The 25,738-nt window shown below is 39.5% G+C and overlaps 1 protein-coding gene across 8 annotated transcripts in view; it reads left to right on the plus strand.

Moving 5' to 3' along the window:
* PTK2 (protein tyrosine kinase 2) overlaps positions 1 to 25,738 on the plus strand; it is a 232,081-nt gene that overhangs the window by 133,376 nt on the left and 72,967 nt on the right. For all 8 annotated transcript variants that reach the window (XM_072851822.1, XM_072851825.1, XM_072851823.1 and 5 more), the window contains 7 exons: positions 2,829 to 2,883; positions 7,297 to 7,437; positions 8,172 to 8,249; positions 9,269 to 9,376; positions 10,601 to 10,718; positions 22,317 to 22,347; positions 24,799 to 24,851. In XM_072851822.1, coding sequence (XP_072707923.1) covers positions 2,829 to 2,883; positions 7,297 to 7,437; positions 8,172 to 8,249; positions 9,269 to 9,376; positions 10,601 to 10,718; positions 22,317 to 22,347; positions 24,799 to 24,851 — 584 coding nt within the window. The remainder of the gene's footprint in view (positions 1 to 2,828; positions 2,884 to 7,296; positions 7,438 to 8,171; positions 8,250 to 9,268; positions 9,377 to 10,600; positions 10,719 to 22,316; positions 22,348 to 24,798; positions 24,852 to 25,738) is intronic.

Here is a 25,738-nt window from a genome sequence, read left to right on the forward strand (position 1 = left end):
CTTACCACCTTAACAGCCTATAAAGGTTTATCTACACAAGTAATATTTATTTCTCAAGTGAAGCTTTTTGTTTGTTTTGGGGGTTTTTTTTTGCTAGTTTTAGTACATCATGAGGCACTTAACCAGCTGAGTGCAATTTTTAAATGGCACTTTTTTGCGTTTGGTGTGATTGCTTCTTTGTCAGATGTCTATTTGATGTATGTTCGTCTTTGATCAGATTTTCATACAAGAGCAAATCTGGATGGGAAATGGTAGATAGAATCAAACAGTTAAGTAGCCTTTAATAGTTGGGCCTTCATGTAATGAAAGAAGAATTTTTTCATAATAAATGTGAAGCCTGTTAGCATAGAACAGGGATAATTACAAGTACAAAAATGGGAGCTATATGAAGGAACAGCTGCAGCCACAATTTTGTAAAAAGCATGTTAAAGTCTATTATGTTAATCTAACATTACTTTTTTGTTGTAACTCCAATTGAGATGAAAAATAGAAATAAAGATATATGTTGCTTAAAGCTGCTTATCATTATATGACAAGCAGTATCATCTATCTGTAGTTGGTATTTTATTAATCCTATTGAAGTTTATGCATGAAGAAAATAAATTTACATTTAAGCCTACAAGTAGGATGGAGTACATGAGGTTAAACACAAAGCTGTAGTAGAACTGTATGAACCAGGACCGCGATACTAATTATCTCCTACTGGCAATCAGAAAACAGATGTCTGAGTTCTTAATCTGGAGGACTGAGTTGGTGTGTAGCCCAAGTTGCCCATTTTACCCCCGCAGTGCAGCTGAGGAGGGAAGGGAAAGGAGTTTGTAGGGTTGTGTGTTTAAAACTGTTTGTATGTTCCAATTTCCAATGCTTATTCTCTTATTTATAGGTACCCATAGTTTGTTATTGACCATGGCATTAAATCTATATGCTTCTTATGTTAAATTCTCTTCTAGTAAATAAATTTGTCGTTTCAGTTAAACACAGGATATGCTTTATTAACAAATTTTATTAAAAGTTGTGTTTTGTTGTGCTGTACGTAAGAATTTCTTCTGAATTTGTTACATACAGATCTGTACAAAAGGCTACTCTACAGCTCTTTGTAATAACAAATTGCATCAGATTGTCACAGCTATGTGCTGCAGTACTGTTAAAATGAGTAATACTGGAGTGTTGTAGGGTGCTTCATTTTTGAAAACGCCATTTCTCTCTCAAATGCTTAATGCTAAACTAATATATTCCTTGTCAAAATGTCTTTGCATGTTATTTAGATGGTAATAGTGTATTAGATTTATTTAACTGTGTGGGATGATAAACTGCATATCATTTGCATTTGAGAAGAAACGTATCAAAGGAATTAACATTTATGAAAGTTTTATAATCTTTCAGCTTACTGTCATTGCACATATGCCAGTGTTCGCTGCTGCGCATGAACGTTCTGCTCCTCTTAGTTGAGGATGGTTTTAGTATGTTTTGTGGAATTGTGTACTACTTGTCTTTAGAGGGCTTTAAAAATACCCTGTTTTATTCTTTTGAGTAAGCTTTTTATATTAACTTTAATGTTGGCTTTCTCCTTGTGCTATTAGGTAGCAGGAAATATATAAGTATATCTCAGGCTCGCTAACAGCTTTGCTTTTCTTTGCCAAATGTAAGAATGCCAGATGTGTTTCTGTTTATGTTCAAAGCACGCAGTCATGGAAAGCTTTCTTTCATACTCATTTCAGAAGCAGATGAGGGTGTTTGTTTAAAAGATATTGTAAGCTCTTAAATTTAAAGGAAAAAAAGTCAGTAACACCTTTGAGAGGCAAGGATGCAAGTCCTTTACCTGTTCACATTTTTCTTTTAGTTTTTCCTTTTTCTCATGCAAATTTTCTGCTAATATTGTACAACTAGTTCATGGTCATGCAACATTTGGTATACCTGGTTATATAATGATCTCCTCCTGCACTAACATATCTCTGGCAACTTCTCAGGCATCTTTATTGAGCTAATGTTTAGTTGTAGTGATACATATACATGTCAGACATAAGCTGAGCCACAAAAATATTTAATCCTTATGGCTCTGAGTTTCAAACTAGGGCTGCAACCCTATTTACAAGTGTGAAAGTGAGCTTGGTGTAATTCAGTTTGCAAAATCTGAGCTCACAGACAGAATTAGGATCTTGATTTACAGGTGCAAAAAGTGAGATTACTTGCAGTAAAAAGCTGGGAATTTTAACATTAGATGCTCAATATGAGGAAAAAGTGACTGTAGAAATTAAAAAAACTTTAATTATAGTGCTGCAAAGGGTAAAACAGTAGTGGAACGACAGTCAACATGCTTACTGAGGTGATATCGTGGGAAGTCCTTTCCTTTATATTGTGTCTCCTACTCAGTTCTAATAGATGTTTATTAGAATTTACCATTTTCATGTTGTTCCCTTCTCACCTGACTACATGCTGTAAGAATATTTTTTCAGTATTCTTTAAATTATTAAAACACGTACAAAGAACAGTTTTTATTCTCAAAAATTCTCTGTGCTCAAGCCAACATTTCAAATAATACACTTTCCACACCAGGTACCTGCTGTAAATGCGATATCCTTTTGAGTTTAAACTAAAAGGTACTGCTAGCCTGCATTTGCTGTGGAGTGGCTGTGGTTAGCATTTTAATGGTACTGTGTTTGTTACTCTGAGCTTGTCAAGAACCTTAGTATGAAAATCGTTTACTATGTTGCATGTGGTCATTAAAAACCAAACCAAACCAAACCAAACCCAAAACACCACCCTGAAAAAGAGCAATATACTGTTGCACAATGGTTTTTATATTGATGCTGTGTGTTTTTTTGTTTCAGGAAAGATGTTGGTTTAAGACGTTTTTTTCCGAAGAGTTTACTAGATTCAGTGAAGGTAATTATAGTTCCAGTCAATTGTATACTACTTAAAAAAAACCTAAGTGTCAGAAATCTGAAATACATAATTTTCACCATATAGTTGTAAGGGAACTGGTGTGCAGTTGTGCTGTCTTGGTGAAAAAATATCAAAGCTATCTTACCAAATTGGTAGGATATAAATTCCCATAGTATAGGTGTGCAACTGGCAGAACTAAGATAGTAGTGATTTACGTGGCCTTGCTGAGCTACTGTGAGAGAGGTACACCTCTGCCTCTCAGACTTTGTGGCCAAAAGTTCAAAATGAGTCCTCAGACCCTCTGGTACCAAAGACACCCCCACCTCCACCCCTCCACTCCCCTTTTTTTTTTTCTTTTTTTTTCACCCCTAAAAGAGAAATGAGACTCCTGGAGAAAGAGGAAGGGGACGTGTAAGAAAACAGCATATTTTTAGTGGCAGCTCGATAAACCAAATTCTGCCTTTCTTGCTCAAGACTGTATCTGACTCATTCAAGGAAGATTTCCAGTAATTTCCACTTATGTTAATCCTAGTTAACGCTATAAACATTAGACGAATCGTGCATCCATTGAAGTCCATATGTTCCCAGAGTAAAAAAATGCAAATTTTTCACAACATGTTTTGAAAAGGGGGATTAAGAATGGTCACCAAGTATTTTTACAGCTATAGCAGTCTTGATATGAGTGTCTTGCTAGAATATCTCTTACCATTCATACATGAAAGTATAAATCATAAATTGATATTTTAGAACTGGTTTTGGTAAGCAGTGATGGTTTTATAGAAAGAATAGGATTCAGCTTCAGATTTAGAAAGTTTCTACATTGTGTTTAAGTGGATAAACAGAAAAGGTCTGTCATGAAGAGGTTTTGTTTCAAAAGACTTGAAAATCAGAAGCTAATGAAGTCAAGTGGATTTAAGTAATCCCCCTGCATTTTAATTTAAGCAATTATCTGAAACTGTATTCTCTGCTAAAGGGAGAAATTGTGGTGAAAGGCTCCAGACGTAAAAGAATGAATAGCTATCTCAAAAATTATATTACGGAGCCAGAAAACTGACCAACAAAGAAAACTGCTCTTTAGAAATCATGAAATTGAGAGGATAGCCGAAAGAAGTAGCAAGAATTGCCAGAAGGTGCAGCTGAGCAGAACCTTGCAAAGACATGAAAAAAATGTTGGACCTATGAAGAGGAAAAACAAGGGAAAGAAAAATGGGTCTGCTTTTTAATGAAAATGAAATCCCTATTAAAAATAATCTAGGATTGGTTCAAATGATTAAATGACTCTTTCACTTTGTAAAGACCAGTGATTTTGAACTGGCAGGCAAAGGAGGGGTCCTGTTGGCCATGAAATATAAAATTAATTATTTCTCTCTGTTAGTGAGGTGAAACTTAGAGTGTAGTGCAGTGGTAATCAAATTTCTTGATGATATACATTTAGGAGATGCCAGCTATACAGAGGATATAGCTTTATGTATAGGAAGACCAGAAGGCTGGAAAAATGAAAATCAAAATATTTAGCAGTGCAAAGTATGAGGTGATATACAAGGGTTTAAAAACAGAAAGTTCAGCTTTATTTGGGGAGCTCATTAAATAAATTTTAAAAAGTCAGGAGTTTAAAGACATCTATATATTAGCTGATCCACAGAGTGTCTGTAAGACATAACGTTGTAAAAGAAAGCAAGTGCTGTCCCAGGAGGTGTCTAGGAAGGTTTCTCCAGGAGGAAACATCAAAGTCATTGGACAATGCACTATATCTCATATATGTTGCAAATAGTTCTGTTTATCCGTGTTCAAGAAAGAATAAGTCAGCCTAGTTCAAGTACAGGGGAGAAGTTGTTGAGTCAACAGGCCTTCCATTTTCATTACTTCACTAGAGAAGAATAAGAAATCTCCCTGCATTTGGCTTAATAAATTAGTAAATGGTGCCTCTAAGATGACATGACTGCTAAGCCATGCTCTCTGATATCAAGTATGCAAACACCATGGGGAAAAAAAATCTGCTTATACTAAGCTAACAATTGGGAGTGGGGAGAATGTGGGGAAATGGATGTAAGCCAGATTGTGTTTGGTTTGCAAATTAGGAGTCTTCTCTGTCACTCTAGAGCATGCCTTGAGCAAAAGTGGAGAAGAACAATTGTTCTTAGGAAATATTTTAAGAGCAAATTTTCAGTGCATTTCCCTTGAAGTTGTCATTTGCAGATACTTCTCATGAATGGCTCTCTTCTGCTATGGAAGAGGTGTGTTTTTCTAACTGACTTCCTATGTTTACACCATATTAATGATCTCAAAGTTAAAGTGAAGAGTAAGTCTTCTTTGCGGACTTAAGCGCCAAATAACGTATGCCGTTATGTGTGGAAGTCAAGATGATGCTGAAACAGGCCAGGAGGACAAACCATGGGCAGAATAAAGTATCTTTCAACAACTGAGTGGCGGAAATACTTGGGACAACTTGAGCTAGCAGATTTTTTTCTTTTTGTAGTGTCTTGCTCCTGGTATTTGCCAGTTGTTCAGTTAAGGCTAAGTTCTTGAATTCCCTTAACGTCAGTTTTCTCTGTAAAAAGGAAGATAACAGCAAGGTCCAGTATAGTATGTTTGAGTCCTAACAAAGTCTGAGGCAGCTCTGGGTGCAGTAGGGAGGTCTCCTGACTGCCAGATGCTTTCTTTATCCTACCCAAGTATCCGCAGCCTGTTAGAGTAATGATCCACCTGATAGTTGTTAAAAGTGTGTGTTAAAGTGACGCAGTAATTTGAAACTACAACAAAATGGCAGATTTCTTCGTTAACTTTAGAACATCAAGTTTATGAGCTGAGCTGAGGGGGTTTTTTCAGCCCATATATGTGTCATTGCAAAACTGATCTTCATTTTCTATGTGAATATGCAATGCCCTTGGATCACCACTGTTAGAGTAACTCTTTTCTGAACACTCCTTTTAAAAAATTCTGGCTATTTAGAGTTCTGTATGTTCTTTAAAGGCTTATTAAAAATGAATGCCTAATCTGGCTGGAAGTGCTAACAACAAAAGGAAGTTTATATTTGTGTAGTGCCTGGAGCTGGTATAGGCAATGTGAAAGAATGAAGAGTTTTAATGCTGTTACAATAGGACATTCAGATATGTTTTGGTAGAGGAACAATGGTAATTCCTGTCTTAACCTTGACATATTGCAAAAATAAGCATGGTTTTGCCTTCTATCGTTGTTGTTAGTTGGAAGATATATTAGAAATGGATATTACGAAGATTTTTTAAACCCATTCAGTCACTTTAGACATGGGTCAAGCTTTGCCAAAGGGAACAAGAATAGATGTGTTTGTGGTTTTGAGATTTTGGCACTATGTGATGTAAACGGTGGGTCACCTGGCCCTACACTATTTACAGAGCATACCTGTACTCTTAGGTCTTTGCCAACCTAAATGATTCTATGATTCTTATGATTAGGACAGATGAGGAGAAGGCACTGCACTTTTGTCTGGATTAATTCTAGTGTTTAGAAACAGATGTTTTTATTCAGGATTCTTGATTGCTTGTTCAGTTTTGAGGCATGTTAAAGAGATTGCTTCTCAGATTCTGTTTTTATTTTCATATGAATGACAGCCTTGCTGGGGACTGTGCATTGTATAAAGGCAGATACTTCACTTTTCATAAGTCTTAGTTTAGTTATCTTTTTTTTTTTAAATGCAGTTGTTTGAAAGCCTGCTTGTATCCTCTATGTGCTTTCTTTTTCAGGATATGTAATTAGGTGTCTTGCTCTGTCCCACTGTCCCAGATGTTGGGAGGATGATTTGTGCTGCTCTAAGTGGTTATTTCTTCCTTGAAAACAGTTAATAAAATGATATGCAATATAGTTAAAATAGTTTAATTTAAATGTTTGTTGTACTTTTTACATTAATTTTTAATTTACTATTTAAGTTTTATCTTCTTATATGGAAGTTATTTTGCTTATTACCAGACTTTAAGAATCCACTATATTATGGATAAATTAGGATATTGTGCACAGAGATTAAGATACAGCCACAGCTGAGTTGTTACTGAGCTAAGAGAATGGTGATTTAAGTTTAAAACCTAGTATGAAGGTGTAGGTTGCTGTGTTTTTGTATTGGTACACAGTTAAGAAGTTGGGAGAAATGAGGAATCTAGAAAAAATAGTTCCTGCAAAGGTTAACATGTTGTCTTTTATGATAATTTATTCAAAACATTATTAGTTAGATAATCCCTCTATAAGATATAGCAGAAATAATTTTGTTCCCAAGCAGAAGTTAGAAGGCAGAACTGTTCCTTAGATTTTGAAGCTTCTTTTTTCTTGAGAATTGTCAGCATCTCATTGATAAACTTTTAGTGATACGAAGTGACTGAAACTCTTAAAGTGCACTGTTACTGATTAGATTTAAAATAATCAATCTTTAAACATTTTAATACACAGGCCAAAACACTACGAAAATTAATCCAACAAACATTTCGACAATTTGCCAACCTCAATAGAGAAGAAAGTATTTTGAAATTCTTTGAGATCCTCTCTCCAGTGTACAGATTTGACAAGGAATGCTTCAAGTGTGCTCTCGGTGTAAGTAGAGGAATGTGACAGTCACCAGAATACATTCTGTAGTTATGAATCTAACTGGTTTTGCTTAGTTCTGCAATTAATTGCTTGCTTAGTTCCTGTTTTGGTGTAGAGATGAGTCCTTGGATTTCATTAACGACAAAATGTATTTATTGGGTTTATTTAGAACTTTCTCAGTTGACTGTTAAAAAAGCACCATTCATTAGTGCGGTAAGAATTTTACATTATTAAGTATTTTTATTGGTGCTTCATTTGTGAAAGTCAAGCAATTTTTAAGCTGGTTTCGTGAGGAAGTGAGACTTCTCAGCTTCTTCGGTTTGTACGTTTTCCTCTAATGCCTTTTAAGCTCTACCAATTTCAAACAAATTTTGAGAAAGGGCCTTAAGTCTGCAAGCTTTGTGAAAATAGACACTGAAGTAGAAATTAGAACATGAACATCAATGTCCATGAGGAGAGAAGAGGAAATATAGGAAATTTATAGTTCTCGTGTAGACCCAAGATAAAAAACATGGAAACGCATTTTGAGTAGCAGGGATCCCCAGGAAACCAGTCATGAGGAGTTTTGCTACTTACAGAATTACTTGATTTTAATATATTTTAAATTGTTTGAAGAGTTCAAAAGCTTCTAGAGATTAATTACTAAAACCTGTAATTATAACATTGGAGGATAGTGTTCCATAGCAAGGTCTTGTCTTACTATTGAAATTTTGCCCTGTCTTTCTCCTTCAATTCTGAAGTCAAGCTGGATTATTTCAGTGGAACTGGCAATTGGCCCAGAAGAAGGAATCAGTTACCTTACAGACAAGGGTGCAAATGTAAGTCTCCTTCTGTTTCTTTTCTCAGTTACTGTCTTAACAACCATGACCTGTTGTGAACGGAACTTCAGACAAAGGAGAATGACGAGTCTAATCTTTGAGTTAAACACAGAAGAGCTGGGAGATTCAGCATATACAGCTGTTATTCAGATATTAACTCATGATTTGGGATCGGAGAAAATGCAGTTGGGTTAAGTAGAGAGACAGTGTCGGCCTTAGCACTGAATTTGTTGGCTTTTGTACCCAGTGAAGTACTCACTTGCAGAATTGGAAGCATTAGTGGTGACTTTTTAACAATGAAACATGCGAATTATTCTAAATTATTTTCCTTTTTCTTAGGAATATGTAAATGAAGAGCTTGTTTATTCAGTTAAGCGTTTAGCATTTGTGCAGTCATTGCTGGCTTGTTTGCTTTACTTCATACCCATAATAGCCTTTTCATTACCTGATACTGACTGTATTACAGTACTTCCTGTACACCTCCGTGGTGCAAGGAAGTTATGTTCAGACCGTTTCTTCTAGCAAAATGTCTGGGACCTTTACAATCATGACTTAACTGAAGCCCGTGTCCAACTTCTGTTGAAATTAATTCAAAGGTAGTGAAAAGGTTTGGAGATCAGGAATACTTGGCTAGCTAAGAATATACCTTTTACAGCAGTCTGGAGGTATGTTAAGTATGCTGTGAGTGCAGGTTCCATGTGGTTAACCTGTTGAGCTTTCTGTCTTGACCCCCAAGAGGTTGTTTCCACTATGTACTTTAGCATGTGCCTTGAGTTACTCAACAGTGACCTCTGTAGGCAAACTTGGGTGCTTGGTTTCATTTTGCAAATACTGTGGATGTTTGTATATGTTGTTAGCCACAGCCTAACGAAACTGTAGAGAGAAGCAGAAGAACAGATTTCTACAAGGGTAATCTGAAGATCAAAGTCTACATGTGCTTTTGCAACATCAGGAATAAAGGCAAAGTATTTTGCTGTAATTTTGAAATTTTCCCCACTTTTTCCATTGCCTTTCTGCAGCCAACTCATCTAGCAGACTTTAATCAAGTGCAAACTATTCAGTATTCAAACAGTGAAGACAAGGACAGAAAAGGGATGTTGCAACTCAAGATAGCAGGTGCACCTGAGGTATGGTATTGACAGTTGTGATAAACTTACAAGCTTTGGTTTTCCTGGGAAAGGATGGAAATTAGTATACTCTTAATGAAGATATTCTGTATATTGTGCTTTCATTCTGGTCTGTAACTTTCTCGATTTTTCTACTGTCAGTGTAATTATGATATACTAAAAGTATACTGCACTTCTGCATGTGCATGTTTAAGCTGGGGACTGCCTATCTGTTTATGTGTACACAGACTTCAATTACTTTTAAACTCTCTTGCTCCTCCTGTAGTTACAGCCGGTGCATTATATTGTAACATTTTGCATTCCAGGCATTCTGCAGTTGTTTGATTTTTCTTGTTCTTTAAGGGAAAAGGGAAGTTGAGTGTGAGCAGTTGTCATTATACTAGTCTAAAATTTTTGTTTTAAAAATAGATTTAGAGCTCATTACGTGTTTTAGGTTTTACATCTGGTGCTTGTATACTTTGATATTTGTAAAAGAAGCTTAATTTAAAAATGCTAGCCCTTAAGTGCAACTTAATAGTAGCCTGCATATATATATGATGCTACGTCCCAAAGAGGAAACTGAGCAATTTCACTTTTGTGAAAAGGGGAAGTACAAAAGAGGGAAAATCTATTCCCTCGTATTACTTGGAGGCAGAGCTGGAAGTGAAATCAAATCTTTTCCTTGGTCCAATGCACTAGTTGGCAAATCTGTGCAGAGGATGATGAATGTTGGTGGTATTAAAATTAATAGCTTGTCTGTATGTGTGTCATCTCTTTTTCCACTGTCCATCTTTTTTTTTTTTTAAAACTTTTTTGAAATTGGAAGGTTACCTTTTAGGGCAAAGAATAAATTGCTGCAAAAGGGTAGAAAAAAGGTACCACCTGTAAGAGTTTTAAGGAATAAGCAGCTTCTGCAGAATTATCATAATTATAGCCATAACAGACATAGCAGTTGTAATGAACAGTGGTTGACTGAAAGTTTAGCTAGCAAGCCACTTAGTAAACCCAGATTAAGATTACATTTGGGTGGAGGGTTTTATCAGCTGTGCTTTCTGAACCTTGTGTTTTAAATTTACTACACAAAAGGTAAAGCAAGAATCTGATAGTTCTTCACTCACCCACATTTTTCTGTTTATTCTTTGCAAGTGCCTGTAAAGTTCAGATGCAATGACACAGCTGTTCTGTTCTGTGTTTGCAACTCCAATAATACCTCTTTGTTGGTGCCTTGTTTTTTTCCTTCTTTAGCCTCTGACAGTGACAGCACCATCCTTAACCATTGCAGAGAATATGGCTGACTTGATAGATGGATATTGCCGACTGGTGAATGGAGCTACGCAATCTTTTATTATCAGGCCACAGAAAGGTAAGGAGATGTTTCATTCTCGTAGTTGCTATGCTCATATCTACTGATAGATTATTTTGCATTTGAATAGAAGACACGAGGTATTGGGGAAAAACCTCACTTGGAGGCTCTTGTCTTTCAGGGAGGAACCATGAGGTATTTTTGTTATGAGAAACACTGATAGTAAATGTCACTCCATCAAAAATTACTTAATGGCTGATAAATTAGACTAGTTTTCAGTAATCACTGCTTTACACTATTGTAAACTTAACTAGCAGCTGTAAATAAATTGTAATTAAAGGCACTCCTAACAAGGATGTGTTATCTTGAAATGTGATTTCCTAATATACAAGTGGAAATTCAGAGCAGTTGGTTAGAATGCATTTGGATAATGTTCTGACTAGTGATAATTTTTTAAAATTTCTGTCTTCCTCCTAGTTACTCAAAACGTCTCTGTTTAAAAAATAAAAATTGGGAGAGAAGTCTCATGAGCTTTTCTCATAAAATAGAACTAAAGCAGAGATGCATTTTGTAGTGTTGATCAGTTGTTTTTGTAGCAACCCGCAAGCTGGAAGCAGTGAGACCAGAGTGCAGGTACCCCTAGCTTTAAAGAGAGAATTTTAATTAAATTTCATTAGAATTTTTTCTCATTTCGGCCAGCTTTAGTTATTGAAAAACTTCCAAGAAAAACTGCTTAAGAATGGAAATTTCTGTCCTCCTGTACTAATCTTTACTTGTGGAAATTCACCCAACTTTTTTGGTTTCTAAAACAATGAATAAACTATTTCCTTCTTACCTATTTGTAATAAAAGAAAGTACACAAACTATCCCAGAAGCTCTCCAATCTGAAGCTGAGTCCCTTTTTAGCCACATTTTTGCTTTTTTGTGCCACTGGTTTTCCCTGGTCTGTAGTTGTTCAAATGGGGTAACGTTATTAACATAGTTCACATCTTTCCGAGGTCCATGTATAGCATCCTGCCTGTGCATGGCAGAAAAAAAAAAAAAAAAAAACACCTGAAACTTGGTCATTCGGTAATGAAGAAATGTGATTGTAAGGTGTTAGATGTTTCAATAGCACTTAGTAATTGTTCAAATGATTCTTAAATTTGCATGTTTGTTTATTATTTCTCACCCTTAGCATGTGTGAGTAACCTTTAACTCCAACACAAGCAGCTTTGTTAGAATTTGCGTTAGTCATGCAACCTTATCTCCACACAAAGGGAAATCTTCCTTCGACGCACATTCAGCTCTTCTAGCCAACTTAGTGAACAACTAAGTGATGATGAACCATTGGCACCAAAATTTGACATCAAAAGGATAAGCTAACATCAGTGATAATGCTGGTTTATTGTTCTAAAAATAAAATAGGCATCACAAACCAAGATTTGCATTTCACTAGTCTAGTCTATACGTGTGAGAGATTGTCTTCTGTGCCTCCTCTTTTCTGAAAAATTGTGGTTCGAGGTTTGTTGCAATCCTTATTATTCACTCTCAAAACTTTCTGTCTAATACCCAGTGGATTGGCTATTTTTCAACCTGAACTATAGTAGCCACAGTTGAGCTTTTCAAACTTTTCCATATCTTAACACATTACCTCTCCCCACCTCTCAGTCATACTGAGTTGATGGATAACTCTGACACTGTCCTTTGCTTTTTCTTTAGAGGTACACATGTAGAGTACGTTCAGTCTACATTACCAGTGTTGTTACAGGCTTGCTCCTCTCCTGTTAGAATGGCTTTCCTTTTCTTACCTATACGTAAATGCTCTTAACTCCACAAAATACCACCCCCTGATGATTTCCAGTTCTGTCATCACAACAGCAACCACAGGCAGTCAAAGCCTTCATCAGGTATTAGCTCTGTTCATCCAGTGTGCAAGCTTCCAGTGCAGTGCATTGTGGCACTGATTGTGCTCCAGCCACGTGTGTTTCCATTTCTCGGCCAAACCCTGCCCTGCTGTCCTCTATGCTGTTCTTGCCCAAGCAAGGGAGCAGCTCCCAGTCAAAATCTCCACAGGATTTACCATGTCCTCTTCAATCCTTACTCGTTTCATGATGCATACAAACAACTGCCATAAAAGATGAGCATGGCACGTGCGTCCTGACTTACTGCTGCTGTAGGTGGCAATAAAAATTGACCCACTCTGTTTGCACTTTTTCTTTCTAATTCTTGTCTTCCTCTGACCTTCCTCTGAATGACCTTCCTTGTCATTCAACTGTTACATCTTCTAGACTCACTAAGCTCTCTTAAGGGCAAGATCTCTGATTTTTTTCTGTGTTGTGCAGCACTAGGCACAGCTATGCTTTGCACTGTGGTTTGCCGGTAGGCATGAATGCACAATAAATCAGTGCATTTAATGGAGTGTGTTTATTTGTGTGGTATTCTTATTTGTGTATTTTAAGACAGAGCAAATGAGCAGTGATTGAGTTAAAGAAACATTAGAGAGCACTTTGGGAGCACTCCTCTTTATGCAAACATTAAGAGAATCCCTCCAGTTAAAATAAATTGTGGAGTTCCTTTATCTGAGATTTCTTTTTTTGAAGTACATAGCAATACTCAACATATTAATTAAACATTTCATAGAAGAGCTGTCCCCACCATGATCTGCATTCCCAGATCCCTCCCACGGTGAGCTTTGATTATACAAGACACATCAGAAACAAATCATGTAGCAACTCTCGATCCAACAGATGTGTTTTCTCCCCTCTTTGAGCTTTCCCATCCCCTCTTTGTTGTAAATTTACGTGTTTATTGCAAGTCTGCTCATAAATTATCCTTCTTGATTCCTAAAAGAACCTGTGTTTTTATGATATCATCTGTCTCGCTATCCGTTAATAATCCAGTTTCTCTTCATTTGGTGAGAGCACTTGGTAATGTTTAAGACCTGGACAGTGTTTGGCATATTTCCATTCAGTTTGTTTTATTTTTCATAAATATTTTGGTATATAGGTCCCTTTAGACCAATGTGGAAACTTTAAACTTAATATTTGTGTTTCCATTATCACGGTTAACTCTTACAGGCAAAGAGCACAAATGAAGCAACTGATAAAAACTTGAATTGCTACTAAGTCGCTATTGACTGATTGGACTATGCACTAAGTAGCTTTCCTGTGATCTAAGTCTAGTGACTGAATTTTGTAGCTATTAATCACTTTAAACAAGCTTTATAGGTAATGCCAAATTGTCAAAACTCTTATAAAAGGCTAAAGGGACTCTGGAAGAAAACACCTGAGCAACTGAAATAGTTATCTGATTGTCATTCCTTTATACCAGAACTCACCTTTACATTGAAACATTCCCTTTGAATCTGAAAGGATTACAGCTAAATGAACACTCATAATTTTGAGGTTTAGAATACCAAAATTAAATAATCCATTAAGTTCTCCAAATAACCGTTTTCTGTTTTCACACAAATTAACCATGAGCACTGTTTCCATTTTAAAGGAATGGCAACATGTATTCTAATTCTTACGATACTGCTACCACTTTGGTTAATTTGACCCCTCACTGATTTTGCTTTTGCAATAATTTCAGTCAGGTGAGGCCAGTTTACATTGTGGTGAATCAAAATACTTGAGAGTTCTTTTCATGTCTCCTGGAGCCAGGGGTTATAGGAGTGGCGGAAAGGTCTGGGTGTACGTGCCAAGGTTTTGGTAGTGGTGGGGCTGCAGGGGTGGCCGCTGTGGGCACAGACCAGGGGTTGCCCTGTGCTGGTCACGGCTGCCTCCATACCATTCCACCCCTTGCCTCTGTGACACACACACTTGGTAATTACCATTAAAATACATCATCACACATTCTTTATGACCTTCACTTACATCAACAAGAATTCCCGACATCAAAATCATCATCACAAAAGTGTATCACCATCACAAAAGCAAAAAAAAAGACAGTATATACACAATAAAACTCTTCTCCTTGACCCATCACCACTTTATGATGACAAATTCCCAACACCAGCATCCAAGCTCCCCCCAGTTATTGCACTCCCTGGTATTCTCCAATCTGACTTTTGGCCGCTACCTCTTTCAATTACTGTTGCTGCCTTGAACTCCTGAAGCCCTACATTGGGCACCACAAAAGTGGGTTAGCCCTGGCCAACAGCCTCCCTCAGCTGCGTGCTCACTCCGCCTCCTCAGCAGGACAGGGGGAGAAAATAGGATGAGAAAGCTCATGGGTTGAGATAAAGGCAGGGACATCACTTACTAATGACTGTCAAGGGCAAAACAGACTTGAATTGGGGAAAATTGATTTATTATATTTATTAACCCCTGCCCCTCTCAGTAAGAGAAGGACATTGAGTTGCTGGAGCGTGTCCAGAGAAGAGCAACAAAGCTGGTGAAGGGTCTGGAGCACAAGTCTTATGAGGAGCGGCTGAGGGAACTGGGGTTGTTTAGCCTGGAGAAAAGGAGGCTGAGGGGAGACCTTATTGCTCTCAACAACTACCAGGAAGGAGGTTGTAGTGAGGTGGGTGTTGGTCTCTTCTCCCAAATAAAAAGCAATAGCACAAGAGGAAATGGCCTCAAGTTGCATCAGGAGATGTTTAGATTGGATATTAGGAAAAATTTCTTTACTGAAAGTGTTATCAAGCATTGGAACAGGCTGCCCAGAGAGGTGGTGGAGTCACCATCCCTGGAGGAGTTCAAAAACTGTGTAGACGTGGCACTTCGGGACATGGTTTAGTAGGCATGGAGATGTTGGGTTGACAGTTGGACTAGATGATCCTAGAGGTCTTTTCCAACCTTAATGATTCTGTGATTACCAATTAGAATAATTTGGGTAGTGAGAAACAAAGACAGAACTTGAGGAACAACTTCCTCCCCACCTTTGCTTCAGGCCCGTCTTCACCCCTTCACTCCCAACTCCTCTCCCCCTGAGGGGCACAGGGGATGGGGATGGGGTTTGTGGTCAGTCCATCACAGCCCCTCTCAGCCGCTCCTCCCTCCTCACCCGTCTCCTGCTCCAGCGCGGGCCCTGCCCCGGGCTGCAGTCCTTCAGGGACAACCTGCTCCCGCCCGGGCTCTCCACGGCCGCAGCTCCTGCAGGAAATATCCCCCTGCTGCGGCGTGGGGCCCTCCCCGGGCTGCAGGGTGGGTCTCTGCTCCAGCGGGGTCTCTCCAGGGCTGCAGGGGAGCCCTGCTGCGGGCCTGCAGCACCTCCTGCCCTCCTCCTCCTCCGGCCTCGGGGTCCCTCTGCTGCTGCTCCCTCCTTGGCTTCCTCCTCCTCTGCCGCCTTGTGCCCTTTCGGAAACCTCTTTTCCCCCAGGCACCCCCAGCTTGGCTGAGGGGCTCAGCTGTGTCCTGTGGTGGGGCCCTTGGAGCCAGCTGGGACCGGCTGGAACCGGCTGTGTCTGGCATGGGGCAGCCCTGGCCTCTCCTCACAGAGGCCACCCTGCAGCCCCCACCACCAACACTTGGGCACAGACACCCCAATACAATCATGCATATCCCATTTTTTTAACTGAATATAGAATTGGGCGAAATGTTGTGGGTTTCAACTTGTGAAAAACAACATATGCTTTTACTGGGATGCTGTTAGTAGCAAATTTTGACTTCAGACCTACCAGGGTACTAATGAATGTTTCATATTTTATTTGGGATATAAGCTGTAAACAGATGAGCACCAACTTGAGAAACGCTGCCTGAAGTGAGCAGTTTGTATCCAGAGAGCATGTCATCATGTAAGATCAGCTTTGATATGCCGTTTCAACAGTAGTTCCATGCAGATGCATTTTTCTTGAATCTTCTGTGAAAGGGGAGGCGTCTCTAATACTATTTGATAGTAGGTTTTTATTTCTGGCTGCCTTTTTTTCTTTTAAATTTACTTACTTTTCCAGTTCCCCCCTCCGTATCTCGCCCTCCGCTTGATGCATATCTCCAGCAGCCAAAAGGGGGATGTTGTCCGTGTAGCCAGTCAATGCATACATCAGATTGTGGCTTAAGAGCGGTGCCGTGTGGTCTTTCCTTCTCCCCAGGGCTCAGTGTGCATTGTCCACCTCTCCCACTTCCGTCAACCCAGAGGACAAGGGCCCAGTTCTGGTCAGTGCATGACAGCGCGTTGCTCTGCTGCTAACGAGAACAAAATCAGTCATGCCTCATGGAATTTGGCAAAGGACAGTGAAAAGGAAAATGATCAGAAATAATGGCGGTTTTAGTTATATTGGGCCCATGCGTGCTGGCTGTTTCTCCAGGCAATCTGGAAACAAACATTTAACTTGGGTTAGAGTCTCTGCTTTTCTCTCTCCATCCCCATCATTTCCTCTCACCATTTTCCAGCCATCTTCAATTCCTTGCACCTTTGTCACACTCTGCTCGTTAACTGTATCATACTACTACTCCTCAACTAACTACATAATACCACTTCTATTCGCATTCTCCTTATCTCACAATACGTGTAGAATGGGTTTACTATTAAAATGGTATCAGGATTTTGTTGTGAAAGAGGTGTGTTTTTACCATCCTCGCTTTATATTTTGCACCAATAGGAAGCTGTTTAGTTAAGTCAAGTAGGGACTTGCAAGAACAGAATGGGAATCTCATGGTTAAGGAAATTTAATACTGGACTGGAAAGTTAGATTCTATCTTTATCTCTCAGATCCTTTTTGATAGGTAGCAATTGGCTTCAGCATACGCTAGCAGTTGCCTCCTATGGTATTTCTCACTTTTTTTAGAGGTTGGGGTCTCCATTTGCAGGAGAGGAAAACAATCTGATCTGCAGCTGAGGTCAGTACTTTGAACATAGGAAGCAGTGTGGCCCTGCAAGTGTTACGAAATCACTCAGTCATGTTTCTGAAGTCCCCAAATATGATACTGATGTGCTCTGCACAAAAAAAAACCTAGAGGAAATTAAAAGTTCTATCTTTAGAATACAATTTGAATAGTGTGCAGTTGATGTGCGGTGGTGCTACATATTAAACAGCAAGGAGAATTATTTTGAATAGCTGCTCATTAATTGTGCACCAGTTATCTTGATTTAAAAGTATCGAATTATGAAGTTAACTTTGCAGTTTAATAAAGTTATTTTAACACAGAGGTTTGTATGTTTGTGTCATTTCCCAAGTGTTAAAACCAACAGACTACCAGTATGTTTTACCAGTAGCACACGTGATTCATCAGCAACGTCTAAACCATTAAATCCATTGCCAAATGTAGGAGCAGTGTTGGAATAACTAACAGCAGCATCATAACTCGAAGGACTTGTGAGCCATGTGATGGTTGGAGGCCGTCTTGGGCAGAGTGATCACGAAATGATAGAGTTTTTGATACCTGGAGAAGCAGCAAGGGGGGTCAGCAAAACTGCCACCTTAGACTTCCGGAGGGCAGACTTTGGCCTGTTTAGGAGACTGGTTGACAGAGTCCCCTGGGAGGCAGGCCTAATGGGCAAAGGAGTCCAGGAAGGCTGGACGTTCTTTAAGGAGGAAGTCCTAAAGGCACAAGAGCAGGCTGTCCCCAGGTGCCGAAAGACGAGCCGGTGGGGAAGAACACCGGCCTGGCTGAATAGAGAGCTTTGGCTAGAACTCAGGAAAAAGAGAAGAGTCTACGACCTCTGGAAGAAGGGGCGGGCAACTCAGGAGGACTACAAAGGTGTAGCAAGGCTGTGCAGGGAGAAAATTAGAAGGGCCAAAGCTGAGCTAGAGCTCAATCTGGCTGCTGCTGTAAAAGACAATAAAAAATACTTCTTTAAATACATTAGCAGCAAAAGGAGAGCTGAGGAGAATCTCCAGCCCCTAGTAGATGGGGGAGGGAACACAGTGGCCAACGATGAGGAAAAGGCTGAGGTGCCTTCTTTGCCTCAGTCTTTAATAGCAGGGCCAATTGTTCTCTGGGTACCCAGCCCCCGGAGTTGGAAGATAGGGACGGGGACCAGAATGGAGCCCCCATAATACAGAGGGAAATGGTTAGTGACCTGGTACACCACTTAGACACTCACAAGTCTATGGGGCCTGATGAGATCCACCCGAGAGTACTGAAGGAACTGGCAGATGTGCTCACCAAGCCCCTTTCCATCATTTACCAGCAGTCCTGGCTCACTGGAGAGGTCCCAGTTGACTGGAGATTAGTAAATGTGACACCCATCTACAAGAAGGGCCAGAAGGAGGATCTGGGGAACTACAGGCCTGTCAGCCTGACCTCGATACTGGGGAAGCTGATGGACCAGGTCATCCTGAGTGCCATCACACAGCATGTAGAGGATAACCAAGGGATCAAGCCCAGCCAGCATGGGTTTAGGAAAGGCAGGTCCTGCTTGACCAACCTAATCTCCTTCTACAACAAGGTGACCCACCTAGTAGATGAGGGAAAGGCTGTGGATGTTGTCTATCTAGACTACAGTAAAGCCTTTGACATGGTTTCCCTCAGCATTCTCCTGGAGAACTGGCTGCTGACGGCTTGGACGGGTGTATTCTTCGCTGGGTAAACAACCAGCTGGATGGCCGGGCCCAAAGAGTGGTGGTGAATGGAGTCTACTCCAGTTGGCGGCCGGTCACAAGTGGTGTTCCCCAGGGCTGAGTATTGGGGCCAGTTCTGTTTAATAATCTTTATTAATGGTCTGGATGAAGGGATGGAGTGCACCCTCAGTAAGTTTGCAGATGACACCAAGTTGTGTGGGAGTGTTGATCTGCTTGAGGGTAGGAAGGCTCTCCAGAGGGACCTGGACAGGCTGGATCGATGGGCTGAGGTCAATTGTATGGGGTTCAACAAGGCCAAGTGCAAGGTCCTGCACTTCGATCACAACAACCCCATGCAAGGCTACAGGCTTGGAGAAGAGTGGCTGGAAAGCTGCCTGGCAGAGAAGGACTTGGGGGTTTTGGTTGACAGCTGCCTGAATATGAGCCAGCAGTGTGCCCAGGTGGCCAAGAAGGCCAATGGCATCCTGGCTTGTATCAAAAGTAGCATGGCCAGCAGGACTAGGGAAGTGATCGTTCCCCTGTATTCGGCACTGGTGAGGCCGCACCTTGAATACTGTGTTCAGTTTTGGGCCCCCCACTCCAAGAGAGACATTGAGGTGCTGGAGCGTGTCCAAGGAAGGGTAACAAAGCTGGTGAAGGGTCTAGAGCAGAAGTCTTCTGAGGAGCGGCTGAGGGAACTGGGGTTGTTCAGCCTGGAGAAGCAGAGGCTGAGGGGAGACCTTATTGCTCTCTACAACTACCTGAAAGGAGGTTGTAGAGAGGTGGGGGTCGGTCTCTTCTCCCAGGTAACTAGTGATAGGACGAGAGGAAATGGCCTCAAGTTGCGCCAGGGGAGGTTTAGACTGGATATTAGGAAATTTTACTTCACTGAAAGGGTTATCAAGCATTGGAACAGGCTGCCCAGGGAAGTGGTTGAGTCACCATCCCTGGAGGTATTTAAAAGCCGTTTGGATGAGGTGCTTAGGGACATGGTGTAGTGGTGGTCTTGGTAGTGTTAGGTTTATGGTTGGACTCGATGATCTTAAAGGTCTTTTCCAACCTATACGATTCTGTGATTCTGTGATATAAACTAGAACATGGGTTGCTTTCACAAATAATAATGACAGCTGGTGTAGATATCAGGTGTAACTTAAGGTTCTTGAGTCTTCTTCACAACCCTAAGGAAGCCCGCACAGTAGTGGGCAGGACTCTTCTGCTTGCCCAGCTCCATCCAGTGTGAATCCTCTACTGCCCATTCCAGTGTCTCTTTTTTGGGTACCTCCCCCACCATTCTTTTTATTGCCAGGCTGTCGGCTTCAAGCATCTGATCTGATACTTGTCACTCCACACTACCTTTCAGGATCTTTGCCTTTCATATCCTTTCCCAAAAGGTATCGTTTACCCTAACATCACAATAGTGTTATCTCCCACCTCATGCTTCTTGTATCATCTTGCTATCCTTCCTCCGCCCTCCGGTTTCAGGTGCTTGCTCTAGTCACTTTCCCAAGCTGGTCTAGGTCATCTCCCAAACCACAGGTCTTTTTTCCCTTCTTTCCTGCATCTTTCTTTTCAACACCCCCCCCACCAGATCCTGAGGTGCAGCTCTTTCGCCCTTTCTGCACTTAACGTGGGCCCACTTGTTCTTCATCACCTTTAAGTACAATTGACCCTGTCTCTCTCTATTCCCGTGTCCGAACCCACTGGGAAAGATCTGACTTTGTAGCCCTGGGCTTTATTTGGAGCATGTGGAGCCCAAGTCCAGTGCTGGAGTCTCCTTGCTGAGGAGGAATTTAGCTCTGAGGCTGTGTAAGATCTCTACTGAGCATGCCTGCACTGCAGTGGGGTTTTTCCCCCCCAAAAAAACCCTGATAGCTTGACTAAAATTAGGCAGACTTTAATTGAGATGGTGAAAGGAAACATCCTGATACAACACCCATCTCGTAGTGCATCCCTGCTTGAAACTACAGAGGCTTGGGCAATTTCCAAAGGGGTCTTCGGTTTTTCTTAATGTTAAAAGGTCTGATCAGTCCCCTAAAAGCCAGCCAGCCTGCAGCAGATATTTAGCATGGAAGCAATAGACCTGATTGGTGTAAGTACAGCAAAATTGTAGGAAACAGAAAATAGATCTCTGTGAACTTAACAAGTCATGCTGTTAGCATCATTTATGATTTAAACTGTTTCGAATAAACTTAAAAACAGACCTAGGTTGGTGAGCCAAACTATGTTGTTCTACCTTTAGACAGCAAAAAAATTGTAACAAAGTACTGTAGTTTGCCATGTTGAGCATGGCATCTGCATATTGGGCATTTCTCTACTCAGTCCCATAATACACAAAGGCGAAACTGTAGTTTTCTTTTATAAGGTCTGGAAATTTAAGATATTTTAACGTAGCATGAGAACAAACTAGAATTTACGTGATTTTTCTGTAACCAGTCTGTATCACCATTTTCTAAAAGTGTGGCTTTTCCATTTCCTTTCAGGTCACTTTATCAGTACTACAACGATTTAGAGAGTGATACACATTTTAATTGCCCCCTGTCTCTCCTTTCTGTCATACTTTGATCTACTGTAAATCATTGGTGTTTTACTAAAGGATTAGTAACTTCCCCATTATCCTTCCCCACAAGGATACCAAGTGTCTCATCAAATCCAATAGGGAAAAAAAAAAGCTTGATTAATACCATTATCAAAGAAAGAGTGGCAAAGATTTGAAAATAGTTTACAGAAAACCAACTTAATCTCTGGCTACTAAGCATTGTTATTGTATTATCTCAACCAAATGTGAAATCAATATGATACGTTACGTGCTTTAATGATTTATTTCAGTTGTCTTGCTTGGAAGTCCAAGTTGGCTTCAATTGTTTTATTTGTATGTTAGCACTTAGCACATCTTGGCGATAAAAGAAAAGCCTTTCTAACTAAAGAGATGAGATACTGTCATCCTTTCTGCAGGTGATTTATCAGAGTTACTTGTTAAGAATAAAAAATAACTTTTATATTCTGTATACGTTGTTCTTGCAGATAAGAGTTTGCCAAAAGGTCTGTATCACTGGTTAGAAGGAGTTGTGTTGATACGCTGCTCTTAATATATGTATAGAACAGTTTTGAATCAACATAAGTTTCCCTGAGAGATTGTGATGATTATTGTTTCAGGCATGTATGTATTGCACATTGAGAGAGGTTATTTGGAAACTTGAAAAAAATTTAATCCTGTTTTCTTCTTGTTTACACAGAAGGTGAAAGAGCTTTACCATCAATACCAAAGTAAGTTTTATGCTTTCTTTTCGTATATATTAAAAAAAAAAGTTTTGAAAAATAGTTTTGCTTAAGTGACGCTTTAGGACTTTTTATACGTCCTTAATTTTTATTGTCGCTTTTGGGTTCTAGGACAAACAGCATGCGGTCATTTGGGACCATGGGGCATAAATGCAACATTAAAGTATAACGATACCAGAAATAAAATCTGAGGAAAAAAGTGCATAATGCATCGACCATATTAGACAGTAACAAAAGAAGTATGTTTTGGAAAAGACTTGACTGGGATTCAGGCTATTTATTTTGAGTCCATGAGTAAATTTAATTATAGGAGTGATGCTAAACAGTTTTTGAATTGTGGGTTTAATCTGTGAGTCAGTCTATGCTCTTGTTTTTCCTATTTGTCCCCTTATCTGCTTATGTGAAATACAGAAAATATTTTTTTTCTCCTATCATAAATCTGTCATGTCACCTTTTGTTAATAAAATTTCCATAATGGGGCTAGTCGAAGTTGGGATCTTTAGGTCCAATATAATAAAGAATATCATTTACATAGCAAATACTTTTTAGTCTCTTTTTAAAAATATAGTAATGTAGAAAAATTCTTCTCTGCTAGTAATTATGGATTTGTAGAAAATGCTAATTTATGTCAGGCAAATAGAGTTGCATTTTTTTTCTGGCTAGTTTTATGGTGATACTGTATGCAAGGTATTCTGAGACATGCTGTCTGCATCTAATCATTCTTACATAAAGTATGCTAAGATACCTCTCTGCATTTTTCTCGTTCCTAAGCTTTAAGGTAAACAAGAAAAGACTTCTAATCTAGCTCTGTGTGAACTAAGAATGCTTCTTACGTTGTTGGAGTTGGTAGTCCATAACGCAGTGGTAGGCAAACTTGTTAATTCTTCCTGCTGATTCTCTACACTCCTGGTGTCAGTGGCTGGGTCTCCATCCCATCTGGCAAGTTGTGATGGTTCTCTCCCCTTTCCATGTGCAGTTTCTTATTGTGGCCTCCTAAACCTCAGTCCTCTAACCAAGCCACTTTTTTTTTTTCTTGTTTGTAAGCTGACTGGTTTCTCAGTAGCCACATTCAGACCCAGTTTAAAGCCATGTCTCATCAAATGGTTCTCCTTGAACCTTATCAGGCAGTATTACCAGTATCTAGTAGCAGGAGGTAACTGTTGAAAGACCAAATGAAACCTAGCAGTTTATAGTGACTTCTCTCTTCCTTTTTCCTTTGGTACACAGGGACTGTGCCTACTTTGACCCAGCCACCTCATTCTGTTTGTTCCTTGGTTCCTGGAAGGAGTCCAGAATTATTATTATTACTTTTTTAACTATGGGGTGGAGTATGGAACACAAGTTGTTCCTGAATCTGCAAGAAACTAGCCACTTAGATACTAGTGGTTGCTCTTCCTTCACAGGTCCTACTGCAGTCCTCGCTAGCCAGGTAGCTTTCTCATGGTGCCGAAATAGAGGAGTTAAAATGCAGGGAGGAAAAGAAATTAAAGTTGAGGCTGAAAGCAGTAAAATTGGTAAACTTAGTGTGCATTCCTATGGAAGAGGAAAATTTGTTTTTACTTAAATAGATACAACTGAGAAACGCAAAATAACTTTCTAATTACATAAATTTTGTCCTTTTTTGTTTGTAGGGATTTCTGGGATAAAATAAGGTTTGAAGGAAAAGTTTCTTTCCATTTTTGGGGCAGTTTACCAAAACTGAATTTCTATGCCTGAGTCTGTTTAAACAAGGGCACCACGTATGCTCTTAAGTTTGGCAGCAGAGGAATGAGCTTTTGTCAAATACATAAAACTACTACCCAACACCATCTCGCATCTGGAAAGATTTGCCTTTGCCAGATGAAATTCCAGATTTCTGAAAGCATGAAGTGCAGTACTCTGGCTGTCTTACGATTAAAATGATGTTTATGTATGTACATGAAAAAAAAATTTAGAAGAATTCATTGGCATTTCTGTTACTAATGAACATTTATAGCTAACTACTTCTAAATTTAATTGTTTTTCTTAGTTTACTTGACATGTAAATCAATGTTAAATTGTTGTACAGGGTAAGTCATCTTGCAGAGAAAACCTCAATTCATACTTCATTTCCAGTAAAGTAGAAGCACCACCAAGTTACATACATTGACAAATTTTAGACATGCGTGGCTTGATCTTAAAAGTTTGTAAAACTTAGGTTTTGTTTTTTCCTGGAAATTCGCTCTGTCGTTGCAAATCAATATGCTAATTGAAATGGTAATGCATTCTTTCCGCTCTTACTCCCCCAGATGGGTTTGAAATGGTAGATTCCTTTCTGACTTTTCTCCCCCTCAAAATCTGTCACTGTGGGAAATGGATTGGCCCTGCTAATTACAGTAGGTGCCCTGTTAGGATGAATTCCCAGTGTATGTGACCGTGAAGAATGTACAGCATTCAGCGATTCCAACCTCTGTTTTACAGGCTGGCCAACAATGAGAAGCAAGGAGTAAGGTCACACACAGTCTCTGTGTCAGGTAAGGCTCATAAAAAAAAAAATGCAAGTTTATTTATAAAACTAGCAGATGGTTAGGCAGATTTTTCACTCGCACTTAGCTGACTTCTTGCTACATGGCTATTGACTTTCCCAAGACCGTAGCTGTGCTGCCTTTGTAGTGCAGTTTCTAAAGAGAAACTTTTTGCAGCTATCCTATGCAGCGTCACTTGCGAGAGCAGCCGTATCCGTGCAGTAACGTAGGGCCAGAATACTTCAAAGCAAGGCTGCTTGTCAATATTTTCACTTAGCTTTGTAATGAAGTAGAATGTCGTGGGCTAGAACTTAAATTACCTGAGTATGTGTTAATTATGAAGGAGCAGCTTTGAAAAGTGAAATAGGCAATTAAATATTAATCATCACTTTTCAGAAAGAAGAAACTTAATAGCTGTTTTTTTGTAGCTGCTGTTTAGATCAAAGCACTTAATTTTTGCTATTGAAAATCACAAGTTAATTGAAGGATGAGCATGTGAGGTAATACATGTTGTTTCTGTAGCTTACAGGCTTCTAAGATTTCTGTTAGTTACTGTGCAGTTTTTTAAGTTTTTATAGTTGAGAGAACATTTTTCTTTTACAGAATCTTAAAAAAAATCCTTTTGAGGGATTGATTCAGTGTCTTAGTAGAAAATACTTTTCTAGATCATTATACATAATATTTATTAAGGAAATTTTCAATGCAAATATGTACTGATATTATGATAAGTTCCTATAGATTTCTGGTATTTGGCCATGAACTTCAGGAACCAATATTGTGACCCACTGAAGTGTCCACCCCTGACTTATAGGGAGGTTACAGCCCCACTTTAACATTTATGTGAGCACTTAGTGGCACATGTTGAACAACCCAACGTATTTCATTCAAGAAGGAGG

Source organism: Ciconia boyciana, chromosome 2, assembly GCF_034638445.1.
Source record: "Ciconia boyciana chromosome 2, ASM3463844v1, whole genome shotgun sequence".
Lineage (NCBI taxonomy): Eukaryota > Metazoa > Chordata > Aves > Ciconiiformes > Ciconiidae > Ciconia > Ciconia boyciana.